At 36.4% G+C, this 12,968-nt stretch overlaps 1 protein-coding gene across 1 annotated transcript in view; it reads left to right on the top strand.

The window, feature by feature from the left end:
- Positions 1-12,968, top strand: part of LOC150097377 (uncharacterized) — a 327,966-nt gene that overhangs the window by 167,682 nt on the left and 147,316 nt on the right. Inside the window, exon 7 of the mRNA XM_090407657.1 lies at positions 10,216-10,361. Within this exon, the coding sequence (XP_090263783.1) occupies positions 10,216-10,361 (146 nt within the window). The remainder of the gene's footprint in view (positions 1-10,215; positions 10,362-12,968) is intronic.

Genomic DNA, 12,968 nt, shown 5'->3' with positions numbered 1-12,968 from the left:
AGTCATGGACTCACTGAGGGAGGCTATAAATAACCTAAACCAGCTCTCTTCCTTTCCTTAAATTCATTCACATGAGATACACTCACTACCCATAAAGGCATGATATTCCATCCACTCACTCACTGCTATGGGAGAAAAACCCAGCTCTCCCCCCTTTCTTGACTGTGAACAAGCTTAACTTCCATGGATGTCCCTGTGTTCTCTCCTCACCTTCCATATAATGAAAAATTTCATCTGATGATATCCTGTAACACCTATTCAAAAGTTTATAAACCTCTATCATATCACCCCTCTTTCTCCTGTTAACCAGAGTCTGCAATCCACATACTTGCAATCTGTTCTCATAATCTAAATCCCATAATCCGGATATAATCTTTGTAACTCTTCTTTGCACCCTTTCCACAGCTTCTTTATCCCCTTGGAAACTGCGACACAATAATCCAGGTGTGGTCTTATCAGAGCCTTATATAAAGAGGCAAAATGACTTCCTTATCTAAATTAAATATATTTGGTCGTTTGATAATTAAACATACAAATTTATTGTTTTAATACTGACCATATTGTAATGTGTACAAACATCTTACATTATTTGCCAACCAGTTTCGCTAGCAAACTGTCTAGCTTTATCAAGGCATTGACGGAAAAGCATAAAAAAATAGTAAATGCAAATTGAAAGGAACATAAAAACGTTGTGAACAATCTAGTAGCTAAGGCTACACGTTTACGTGACAGAGACTGAAAGGACTTATTTAGAGAGAGGATCAGGTTTTTCCACGAACTGTTTACAATAGTACCCTGATTTCTGTTGAGGTTTCCGCCGGTTATTAACACTATTGTGGCTTCCTTGAATAAACGATGTCTGTAGTTGTCATCCAAATATGGCATGGAGCTGTTTTGCCACTATCGTGTGGTTAGATGTACAGAAATGATGTGCTAAGCCAGAAGAATACTTCTGTTGTGGTTTACATCACCAACATGTTCCTTTTGTCTGATCTCTAAACTCCGTGAAGTTTGTCCAATGTAGGCAAGACCATAGGAATGTGTCTTGCCACTGTCTGATGCTTTTGGTTGGTTTGAAGACCACTCTGATGCTGTAGGCTCTTAGTATTCTTCTGTTGTAAACCACAACAGAAGTATTTCTTCTGGCTTAGCACATCATTTCTGTACATCTAACCACACGATAGAGTGGCAAAACAGCTCCATGCCATATTTGGATGACGACTACAGACATCGTTTATTCAAGGAAGCAACAATAGTGTTAATAACCGGCAGAAACCTCAACAGAAATCAGGGTGCTATTCTAAACAGTTCGTGGAAAAACCTGATCCTCTCTCTAAATCCATCTGAACTACAACTAGCCAGTAATCACATTACGCATTTACAACAAACACACATGCGTGATAATGAATAAGAATAATAAGTCCTTTCAGTCTCTGTCATGCGAACGTGTAACCTTAGCTACTAGATTGTTCATAACGTTTTAATGTTCCTTTCAATTTGCATATACTATTTTTTTATGCTTTTCCGTCAACGCCTTGATAAAGCTAGACAGTTTGCTAGTGAAACTGGTAGGCAAAGAATGTAAGATGTTTGTACGCATTACAATATGGTCAGTATTAAAACAATAAATTTGTATGTTTGACTTCCTTATCCTTACATGTCAAGGTTTGCTTCAACATTGCAATCATTCTCCGAGTTGCATTTGCAACTTTTGCTAAGTGACCTTTGAACTTTAAATTCCTATCCACCAATATGCCAAGATCCCTTGCCTCCTCAGTTTCATGCAGCATAACCCCGCTAATATTATATGCCACTGGAATGCTAATCACGCCAAAGTGCATAACTTTGTACTTGCTAACATTAAACTGATAGCCATTTTCACATGTTATATAAACATGTGAAAGGCATAGCCAATTCGACTGAACATTCCTTTAGCAAACAGGCTGATATTCCATCTGTCCCTATTGACAAATTCTTATTCAGAATAAAGTTATTCTTGTACATTCGTTCTTTCTTTTGCTTGCAGCATAATGATAAAATTCTTTTGGATTGCCTTTAGTTTGCATGGTCAATTTCTTTTCATACTCCGATTTAGCTTTCCTCACAATACTCGATACTTTTCTGGCCTGAGATTTATATATTTCATAACTCCTCTCACTCTTATTCTCACGATATTCTTTCCACATAATTTTTTTCTTGTGGATCTCTTGTTTAATTTATTTATTTATTCGTATGGAGTTTCCTCCCTTTTTCTCCCCCATCCCTATTGGGACGAGTTTAGCCCCCTGATGGAGGTTTAAGTATTTATGGCTGTAGATCCGTGTGTGTTCACCTGGCAGAAAAAACTCTACTGCTTGCGCCCAAGACCGGATAGCTTGGCTATGGCTGAGGAAGATCCTCAAATTCCTCACGTCTTCGACGGGAATCGAACCTGGGACACTCCTTTCCCAGTCATATGGTTGCAAAGCGCACAGCCACTAGGCTAACCGCGCAGACTCTTGTTTAATAAGGTTGCACATCCATTTCACTCCCAATCTATTTATTCTTCGAATACTAGGGATACATTCAGATACTGCTTCATTTAAGCACTTTTTCAAAGATTCCCATTCATTACTGACATTTTTCCCCATTCAGTAACTGATACCATGGGACCAGAGATAGTATTCTCCTAAGTTGATTATAATTTCCAGCTTTGTAGTTCAGCATGTAACCTGTTTTAATCAGAGCATCAATATCATTAGATACTTCCCATTAAAGTACAGCATGATCACTGTCACCAGTTGGTGGTAAAATAGCCATATAAAAAGACCCCCCCCCCCCATCTGATGCTGTGAGTAAATCTAATACTCTTTGACCTTTAGTTCCTTCTTTTCCATGCTGTGACTTCTTTCACAATTGTTGTGAGACAACAATTCAATAAATTCCTCTTCTTTCTTATCATGAGATTTTTCTTCTACCTAATCATCATCATATCATATCCTGTACACCCCTCAAGGGGTGTACAGGATATGATAGTACTACATGAAAAATTTACACCATTACTAACTTCCTATCTACAATTTTCCTCCAAATCAGTCTATTACTTGTCAAGACTCCAATATTATCATTATTAGATCTTATATTTCTATCGTCTAAGGCACATTGTACCGTATCAATCCACCTATATTTTGGTCTTCCTCTGGGTCGTTTTCCTGCCAACCTGACACAGAACACTTGTTTTGCTAATCTTTCCTCGCCCATTCTGTTTAAGTGACCATACCACCTGAGATTAGCTCTGCTAACGCATTCCTGGATGCCGACAATGTCAAGTTCTATCCTAATATCCTCGTTTTTAATATGATATTGCCATTGATGCCCTCTGTTCATCATGCCTCTAATCTTTCTCAGGACTCTCATATCTGCATTTCTAGTCTTTGGTCAAGTGTTTTACTTCTGACCCAGCTCTCAGATCCATAAGTTAAAACTAGTTTGAACACTGTCTTGTATATAGCTAATTTAGTTGCCGACTAATTTCTCTCTTATTCCATATGAATTTATTCAATTGACTTCCTACCATACCAGCTTTGTTGATTCTGTTCTCTATTTCCATATTTAACTTACCATCTTCATTAAAAATCATGCCTAAGTAGCTGAAATGTTTTATTGTTCCACAGGTTCTCCATTCACAACACAGTTGACATTTTCAATGATTCTGCCTATTTTCATTGTCTTTGTCTTTTTATTGCTGACCTTCATACCATATCTATTACAACAGCTATTCAATTTAGTCAGAGAATCTTGCAGACTTATAGCGGATTTATTTAGAAGTATAACATCATCTGCATAAAACAAAGAGCTGACATTAACATCTCCAATTCTGATATCATGTTTAATACCACTTTCCTTCATAATGTGATCCATATAGATAATGAATAACAGAGGGGATAATGTGCATCCTTGTCTCACACCAGACTTAACATTAAACCATCTCCCTGTACTTCCTTCAATTCTAACTGCTGACTTACAACTCAAATACAGACTAAGTATTGCTTGATTCAATAAGCTGTAGCGTATTGAATAGCTTCTCTCTTGGCACCTTGTCATATGCCTTTTCCAAATCGACAAAACTTAAATACAGATTTTTATATTCCCATGCTTTCTCGAGTATTTGTCGTAATGTGAAGATCTGATCCTGACAGCCTCTATTTGGCCTGAATCCAGCTTGTTCTTCACCAAGCTTTTCTTCCACAATTCTTCTCAACCGTTTCTCAAGTATACTTGCATAGATCTTGCCAGGAACACTCAGTAGGGAAATACCTCTGTAATTCTCACATTCAGTTGTATTTCCCTTTTTATATATGGGCACTATTAGAGCTCTACTTTAATCATCGGGAATTCGTCCCTCTGTCTAGGCTTTCTGAACTATGCACTGCAGCCACTGCAAGACTTTTATACCACCATACTTCAGCATTTCTGGTCGAATATCATCTACTCCTGCTGCCTTTCCACATTTCAAGCCTTTGAGGGCTTTTTCTACTTCAAGTATGGATATGTATTCCTGACTGAATGCCCGTTGAGTGTTTTTTACCACTGTGCTATCACTACTTGTTTTCTTTAGCAATTTTTCGAAGTAATTATCCATACTTCAAGGATATCTTTTTCTCCTGTTTTCATGTCACCTTTATCATCTCTAACTCTTTTTACAGCACTCTTTCCTCCATTTCTAAGCTTCTTTAACAACCTCCAGAATATCTTACCACCCTCTTGATATTTATTTTCTATGTTCTTGCCAAAGTTCTCCCATGACTTTTGTTTAGCTAGTTTTACACAGTGTTTCGCTTTCTTACATTTGTCTCTGTATTCTCTAAGAGCAAAAACTGACTTATTTGGCAGGAACTTTTGATATGATTTCTTCTTTTCCTTGACTGCCTCTTTAACTTCCTGTGCCCACCATGGAGTCCTGATTTTTCTATCCTTGCAGACAACCTCACCACATGCCTCTCTGGCTGAATCAGTCAGGGTTTTCTTCAAGGCTTGCCACTGGATCTCCAAAGTTTGGTTCCTGTTATCAAACTCTTTCATTTTTTCTTTAATAATCTTTGTGTATTTTAGTCTACAGTTCACATCTGAGAGCTGCTCAACTTTTATTCACTTTAAAACTTTCTTACATGTTATTCTTTTCATTATGAAATTCAATTTTATCCTGCTCAAGACTAAATAGTGATCACTTTCAATTTCAAATCCTCTGTACACTCTGGTGTCCTGCACCAGGGAGAAAACATCATTATCAACAATAACATAGTCAATGAGACTTTTCTTATTCCTTGCCTCTAATCATCATCTATCTATCTATCTAATCATCGTTTGGAAAATTTAAGTCACCCATAATGATCATTTGTTCAGTACCCATAAGGCTAAATTGGCAGTGCATTTCTTTGTCCCCCTTCAACTGAGCCACCAGGTCGGTAGCAACATCCCACCATATATTTCATTCTGTTAACTTCCACTTCACACGAGATAGACTCAAATTCACCACTACATGGGAAATTGTTACCATCGTTGTTTTCTTGTGTTTCTACTCTAACTGTACTTAATTCATCTGATATCATTAGTAATGTTGCGTCGTGTATCTCTGATATTGATATATCAAGGCAATATATTTAACTTTATCCTTTCCTACTTCAGCCGCTATATCAAATTCTATCGCATGTACCTCTTTGTTAAGTCAGTTGTGCCATTGTTATGTGATCTTCATTAATATTAATGTTAATGTTATGTCTCGCTTCTCATATTCCTTTTCTTATGTAATTTAACCTTTCAAAGGCCACCAGAAATTACCTGTTCCCTGAATTCCATGAGTTATCCTGGTCACTCGGGCAAAATTTATTTTTTATCTGTGCCAGCCTGGGCCTTAAGGTTAGAGATAAACTTAGCCTTTAGGGTAATCATAGAATATCAGGTGCCACTAATAATGTTAATTGAATTCTTAGAAGCCTTAGGTTCACTGGCTTATTTTATTTGCAGTCATGCCCTACTACTTTCAATTGGGGTATTCCCGCGCACACACACGATCACAGGTTCGAAGTTTTATGAAAGGTCAGTCATCATGATCAGAAACACATGTAAGGAACCAAAATATTTATTAAACTCATTATATAATGCCATACAAGTTAAAGTAGTTATCAATTCTAATTAATCTTCTACCTTTCTCTCACTCTTAAAACAATTATGCGTTGACTTCAAAATGTTAGCAAATACAGCTCAATTGGACAATAAGGCATTTTAGCACATTTATAATCTCTCTCGGATTAATTACGACAGAATCTCTATCTAACTGAAAGTTCTTAAAGTTCATTTCAAAAGCATAGTCATTTACATAAATCTTAGTTCTTCACTCTTTCTTCCATTTACAAATTTTAAGATGCATTCTCTTAACACTGTTAGTCAATTCTCAAAAGGGGCTAGAACAAGTGAGAGTACTTATCTATTCTTTATCAGTTTTCTTCCGTCCTTCCTTCTGGTTGTCTCGATCTTATCGCCACGTGGGTTACACGTGCTCACCTGAGTTGGGTGCTATCTCTCTGCTAAAGTTTTACATCGATTGCCGTCTCATTGACGGCCTATGGTTGATCTTGCCGAAATCTGCTGCGGTGTCATGCCGGATCCTTTCATAAGTCAGCCCTCAAAAATGAGAGGTGAACTGCGATGAACTCTTGGAGCACACAAAGAGAAATGCAGGAACAAGAAAAAAACGGAGTGATTTACTTCCGTGTCGCGTGTTTTATATGCTCCCCTAGAGCACCACCTTTCCGAGTTTGAATTTCTCTTATCGTCTCACCCATTGGTCTCAGGCTGGGTGACTTCACCAATCAACATACAGGACTTCTTGTTTCTGGGAACGTATGCGTCATGATGTCTTCTCAGATGTGGTACCCGTGGGTGCTTACACTGCTCTTATAGTATTAGGGCGATCTTTGCCCTATGTTGCTGAATAACATGCATTCTTTCATTTATAATATTTCACTAATGATTTCTCTCATATCTGCCCCTTTTGCTGACTTACATTCATGCTAGACATATAGATACATTAATTTAAATTCACATAATTCACAGTTTATCATACAAGATGTCGTTACAAAAAAAAAACATAGTTACACTGCGCTAAAAGATAAGTATGCATATATATTTTTTGTTGATTGTTAGATTCTGGAATGGTGACGTCATGTAAAATTTGAAGTCGCCCATTTCAGATCTAACAGTAGCACTCCTCTCCTATCTCTTCTGTCATTCCTAAAAATAGTATACATTATACTTGATTGCACTTACCATATCTGATTCTGATAGCCAGGTTTCATTAATGCCAACAATCTTAGGCCACACTGTATTCAATAAAGCAACAAACTCAACACCCCTTGTTTCTAATACTCTGGGCATTTTTGTATAGACATAATAAATTACCACCTATTCTTATAATTAGATATGCCGTCTATTTGGTCTCGTTCTAGAATTTTCTCTTTCCCTCCCCAGACATACTTAAAAGGTCCGATCAAAAAGCATATTTTTCCACCCTTTCACCACATACATAACCATGTTCGATGACATTTATATCTCTATCACGTTTTGCATACCATAACTAAACTTTCACACACATTTTTACCATTCCTCCCTTGAAGATCTAGTTTCTCTGACTTTCTGCATTGGGTCTCATACCAAGAAGTAATTTTTCCAGGCTTCTGATGCCCAAATGAATTCAAGTTCAGGCCATCGTTCTTATACAAGTCTTTTCTGCTATCAAACACACTCCACACATCTAAAAACCCTCATCCATATCTTCTACACAGCCTGCATGTGAAATCATTTGCTATCATTGCCCTCTTTCTTAACTCAGTACTGTCATATCTGGGTAGTAATCCTAGAATTTTTACTCTCTCGCATTTCTTTCTCGCTTCTTCCAACAGACCTTTCATATCTTCTCTTATACTATATTTGTCACTACTTATTTAAGTAGTGATTATTAGTACCTACCAGAACTACCATCTCTTTGACTTTTCTTTTTTGGTTTTCAATTACGTTTGTCATATTTTTAATTTTCGATCCCGGGAAACTAGAGGTAGTGACTCCCTCAGCAAGTGCAAATTTTAAAATCGAGTCACCATTCCATATCACCTCTTTTTTTTTTTCTTAGATTTTAACTGACTTACCTTGTTGTTATTAATATTTTAATTTCCAAGTTCAGTATTTTCCTGCATGTTCTTTCTGATCCTTTTTCTTATCCTAAGTTTAGTCAAACGTTTTTCCAATTCCCTGGTTGATTTTCTGATAATTTCTTTTAATCGAGATATTTCTAATGTCAGCTTATCCTCAGATAAATTATCATCATCACTGCAGCAGTACATCACTCTCCTCAGCAACAACTTGAGCTTTAGACACACCGCCTTGTTACGATGAGTTTTCAGTTACATTTTTAAGAGTAGTGAAAACTAATAATATTTCTGCAATTATGTTATAAAATGCTGTAGTACAATAATTACACTAAAAAACTACAATAATATACTAAAAATACACAATTAAATCTAAGAAAACACTTAGTAAATCAACAAAAATCACATCTTTCAGAAGCTCTCTAACAGCATGTCTTTTCACCTGATAGCCTCGATATTAAAATATTAGAAAGAAACTTGATAATTAGGATTCTGGAATATGGGAGCAGAACTAATCTGAGGTGATATGGTCACTTATGTCTGATAGCAACAAAAAGACTCAGGGAATATCAATAATCAGATAGTTTGATGCAGTATGCTGAATATCTGAAAATATGATCATTTTTCTATGGCATAGTTTTCACTGGCTGTGAAACTATATTCTCTGGGAGCACCAGTGCTCAGTCACATCATCATCAATCTCACCATTGTTATGGATATTTCATGAATGTCTTGCTTATTGAAGCAGCTTGAAAAAGTTCCTAATGTGGACTGGAAAGTTTCGTGAGAAATGGAACTTTCCAGTCCACATTATTAATGCAAATGTACTTTAGGCCAATGGCCTTTTGTGGATTGAAGTCACATTAAAAGAAAAAAAAAGTTGTTAATGCCTTAGCAGGCTGAAATTTAAGCTTTAATAATATTGGAGGCTTGAAAAGTAACAGATTATTTGGAAGAAAAAATGTAGAAAAGAAGTTAGTAATAATGTAAATATATAATATTATCAATAGTATCTTCTATACCCCTCCCTCACTTGAAGATTCATGACAGGAATGATGATAATAGAGTAAAGCTGTTATAATGTGAAGCTAGTTGAATAAATTTATATATAACAAAATGGAAATCAGGCAAAAGACCAAGCTAGCAGTAATGATCACTATGGTGTCTTGGTGTCTAGCAGTTTTAACATAGGATACAAGAACTGAAATGGAAATAAAAAATTTGATTAAAAACTTGATACTGTTTCCTCAAAAATAGCATCAAGTGTAGATCTATCTTGCAACTGAAGATATTTGAAAAGAATTTGATGTTAATTATATTCAAGAATACTTAAGCAGAGCTAACCTAAGATATGGGATGGTCATATAAATAGATTGGATTATGAAAAGTAGGAAAACAAGTATTCGAAGCAAAAATGGACAGAAAGATGTAGAAGAAATCCAAGATATAAGTGGGCTGATGCATTTAGAATATCAAAATTCAAGAGCTGATCATAAGAGACCCTGCAAATGTTAGATGAATCTGGAAGAGAGTTGGTTATCAGAAACTATTGTGAAACCTTACATTGTTTTAGATTGCCATGATATCTGATAAACTCTTTGACGGTATATAGAAAAAAATTATAAATTATAAATCCCTTCACTTTTTGGAAATGGAATTGCAACTGAAGATATATGAAAAGAATTTGATGTTAATTATATTCAAGAATGCTTAAGCAGAGTTAACCTAAGATATGGGATGGTCATATAAATAGATTGGATTATGAAAAGTAGGAAAACAAGTATTCGAAGCAAAAATGGACAGAAAGATGTAGAAGAAATCCATGGTTTTCTTCTACATCTTTGAAGAACTTTTCTGAAATCATACTTATTCTTTATTTTGAAAGTTCCATGATTTTTGACACAAGATTGATTCTTATTTTTATGAAAAATAAAAGCTTAATTTCATTAATAAATCAATAGTAATCTATAATTTATAATCTGTGTTAAACAAGTATTAAACTAGTAATCACTTTCTCTGTTCCTGTGGTTAATAGTTGCTGCCCTGAAACTCAATACTACACTTATGGAACTATATCTTGGAGAAAACAAAATATCTTCAGCTGATGGTTTGCAAATTGGAAATTTACTAAAGGCTAATACATCACTAGAAATTCTTGACTTAAAATGCAATAACCTCCAGGTAAGTTATATTAAATAAATTTTATTATAGAAAAGGAAGGAAAAAAGGATAGTGATGAACATGTAAAATTGCTAGATTCAAAAGCTGGTAGATTTAAACTGCAGTACAGTTTAAATCTACCAGTATAATTTTTATGCTTTCTTTCATGGTAGTGGAATATTGGAAGTTTAATTAAGTTTAAATGCATTATTTAACCACTCAACCAGCCATGTTGTGTATGCATGTCAAAGTTACATGGATACGAAGGGCATATTAAAATTGTAATACCATTGATATTACATTGAAATAGATGATGGATACAAAGTGCATGAGAAGTGATGTATTTTTATCAGTATTGACATTGATATGGTTAACATAGCACTTGAAACAGAACACAGCAATACGTGGTATACATGAATTTAACTTTGTAACGCCCATTAATACCAGTAGATGGTGCTAGATTTACTTAATTGGTAAACATCTTTCAATTTTTTATTAATTTGCATATCATCTGATTAACACTTCTTATTTGCATTATAGTAATATTAGCACAGCCACATTATTATATAAAAATCAGTGTGGTGATATGAACAGTATCAGCCATATAACAGTGTGACAGACTGTGATATTAGTCCATAGGATGATAGCATTGTGAGCTGAAATGTGTGAAACTTATGTGGTCACTACAGGAAATCAGAACGCATCGCTCTGTTCCAGGTTTTTTTTAACTGAAAACACGAAAAAACAACTATAGAAGAAAGTTGCAGTTTCAGGTTGTTGTTTTTGCCTTTTAACAAAAAAATGTTGTAAATCAGAGCTCATTGCGTGTATTAAAGTGATTTTCTTTAGTTAGTTAGTTCATTATTTAAACCAGGTATGCCTGAAAATAAGAATATTATTATTATTATTATTATTATTGTTCTGGGCAACTCCAAGGAGTCGACAGACTCATCGAGGGAGGCCCTAACATCATGTCAAGAACAACTATTCGACATTCACACAGTATCTATCATACCTTGCCTTGAACTCATTCACGGTCGTAGCACCCACAACAGACTCTGGAAGCTTATTCCACTCATTCACTACTCTGCAAGTAAAAAACCAAGCTCTAACACCCTTGTCAACCACGCTCTTGCCCAGCTTCCATTCATGGCCCCTAGTCCTCCCACCACCAGTCATATTTTCAAAAATATCTTCTGGATCAATCTTATAGAAACCCTTCAGTAATTTGAATGTCTCAATCATATCACCCCTCCATCGCCTATCGACCAATTTCTGCAACCCGCAAATCTTCAACCTATTCTCATAAGGTTCATTCCACAGACCTGCTATCATCTTGGTCACTCGTCTCTGGATCCTCTCCACTTCCTCCCCATCACGAAGAAACCCTGGTGCCCATAACTGGGCACAGTAGTCCAGATAGGGTCTTATCAAGGCTCAATACAGAGGAACAACAACTTGTTTGTCTCTGCATGTTAAAGTATTTTTCAGAAGCCAAGTGTGATTTGGTGAGCTGTTTTAGTCACTTTTGCGATGTGCCCCCTAAACTTCAATTCCCTATCCACCAACACTCCCAAATCCCTGGCCTCATTAATCTCCTGGAGCACGGTTCCACCAATGCGATATACTGCTGCTATTCTTTTCACCTCAAAGTGCATAACCTTACACTTTGGCACATTAAATTGACATCCATTTTTCCTAGCCCAGTCCTCCAAACTATCCAAATCATCCTGTAAAATTTTGATATCCTGTGCACTCATAATTGCTCTACCCAACTTTGCATCATCAGCAAACAAGTGAACACTTCCTCTCAGATCCTTTCCTATATCATTGATGAACAAATTGAAAAGCAGTGGTCCAAGAACAGAGCCCTGTGGCACTCCACTAGTCACAAGCCGTCTTTTAGACTCCACTCCTGAATAAACCACTCTGGTATCTCTCCTTCAACCATCCTCCTATCCATCTCACCAACCCTATATCTATCCCCATCTGCTCCAGTTTACTGTTTAGGGTTCTATGTGGTATCCTATCAAAAGCCTTGGCAAGGTCCAGTAGTATTACTGTAAACCCATTACCCCTATCCAGTTCAGCCGTCACTGTGTTATAAAACGTGAGCAAGTTACTGAGGCATGATCTACCCTTCACAAAACCATGTTGTCCCCCATACAATATCCCATTTTCATCTATCCAATCCTGTATTCTTTTCTTGACTAATTTCTCTAAGACCTTGACAATGATTCCTGATATGCTAATCGGTCGATAATTTACAACAGCAGTCTTGGAACCACCTTTATGCAGTGGAACTATTTTCCCCTCTTTCCACCCCCTCGGGACTAACCCAGACCCGAGACTCAAATTAAACAAAATGGTCAAGGGTACTGACAATTCTTTAGCTGCTTCTCGTACAACACGAGCTGGTATTCCATCCAATCCCACAGATGTATTGACATCGAAGTTATGCAATAGACTACTCACCTCCACTTCATTCACCACAATTCCCGTATAATCTACTGGTACATTCGTTTCTGCAATGTCACCACCTGGATGATATATTCTTGCAAAGTGCTCACTCAGTAACTCAACTATATCAACTGATTCAGTTACCTCCCTACCATCGGCATTCTTTAA

This window comes from Typopeltis vanoorti, chromosome 17 (genome assembly GCF_054136105.1).
Source record: "Typopeltis vanoorti isolate ZY-2024b chromosome 17, IOZ_Tvanoo_1.0, whole genome shotgun sequence".
NCBI lineage: Eukaryota > Metazoa > Arthropoda > Arachnida > Uropygi > Thelyphonidae > Typopeltis > Typopeltis vanoorti.
Note: the sequence above shows the minus strand (reverse complement) of the source record. Positions and strands in the feature narration are given on the sequence as shown.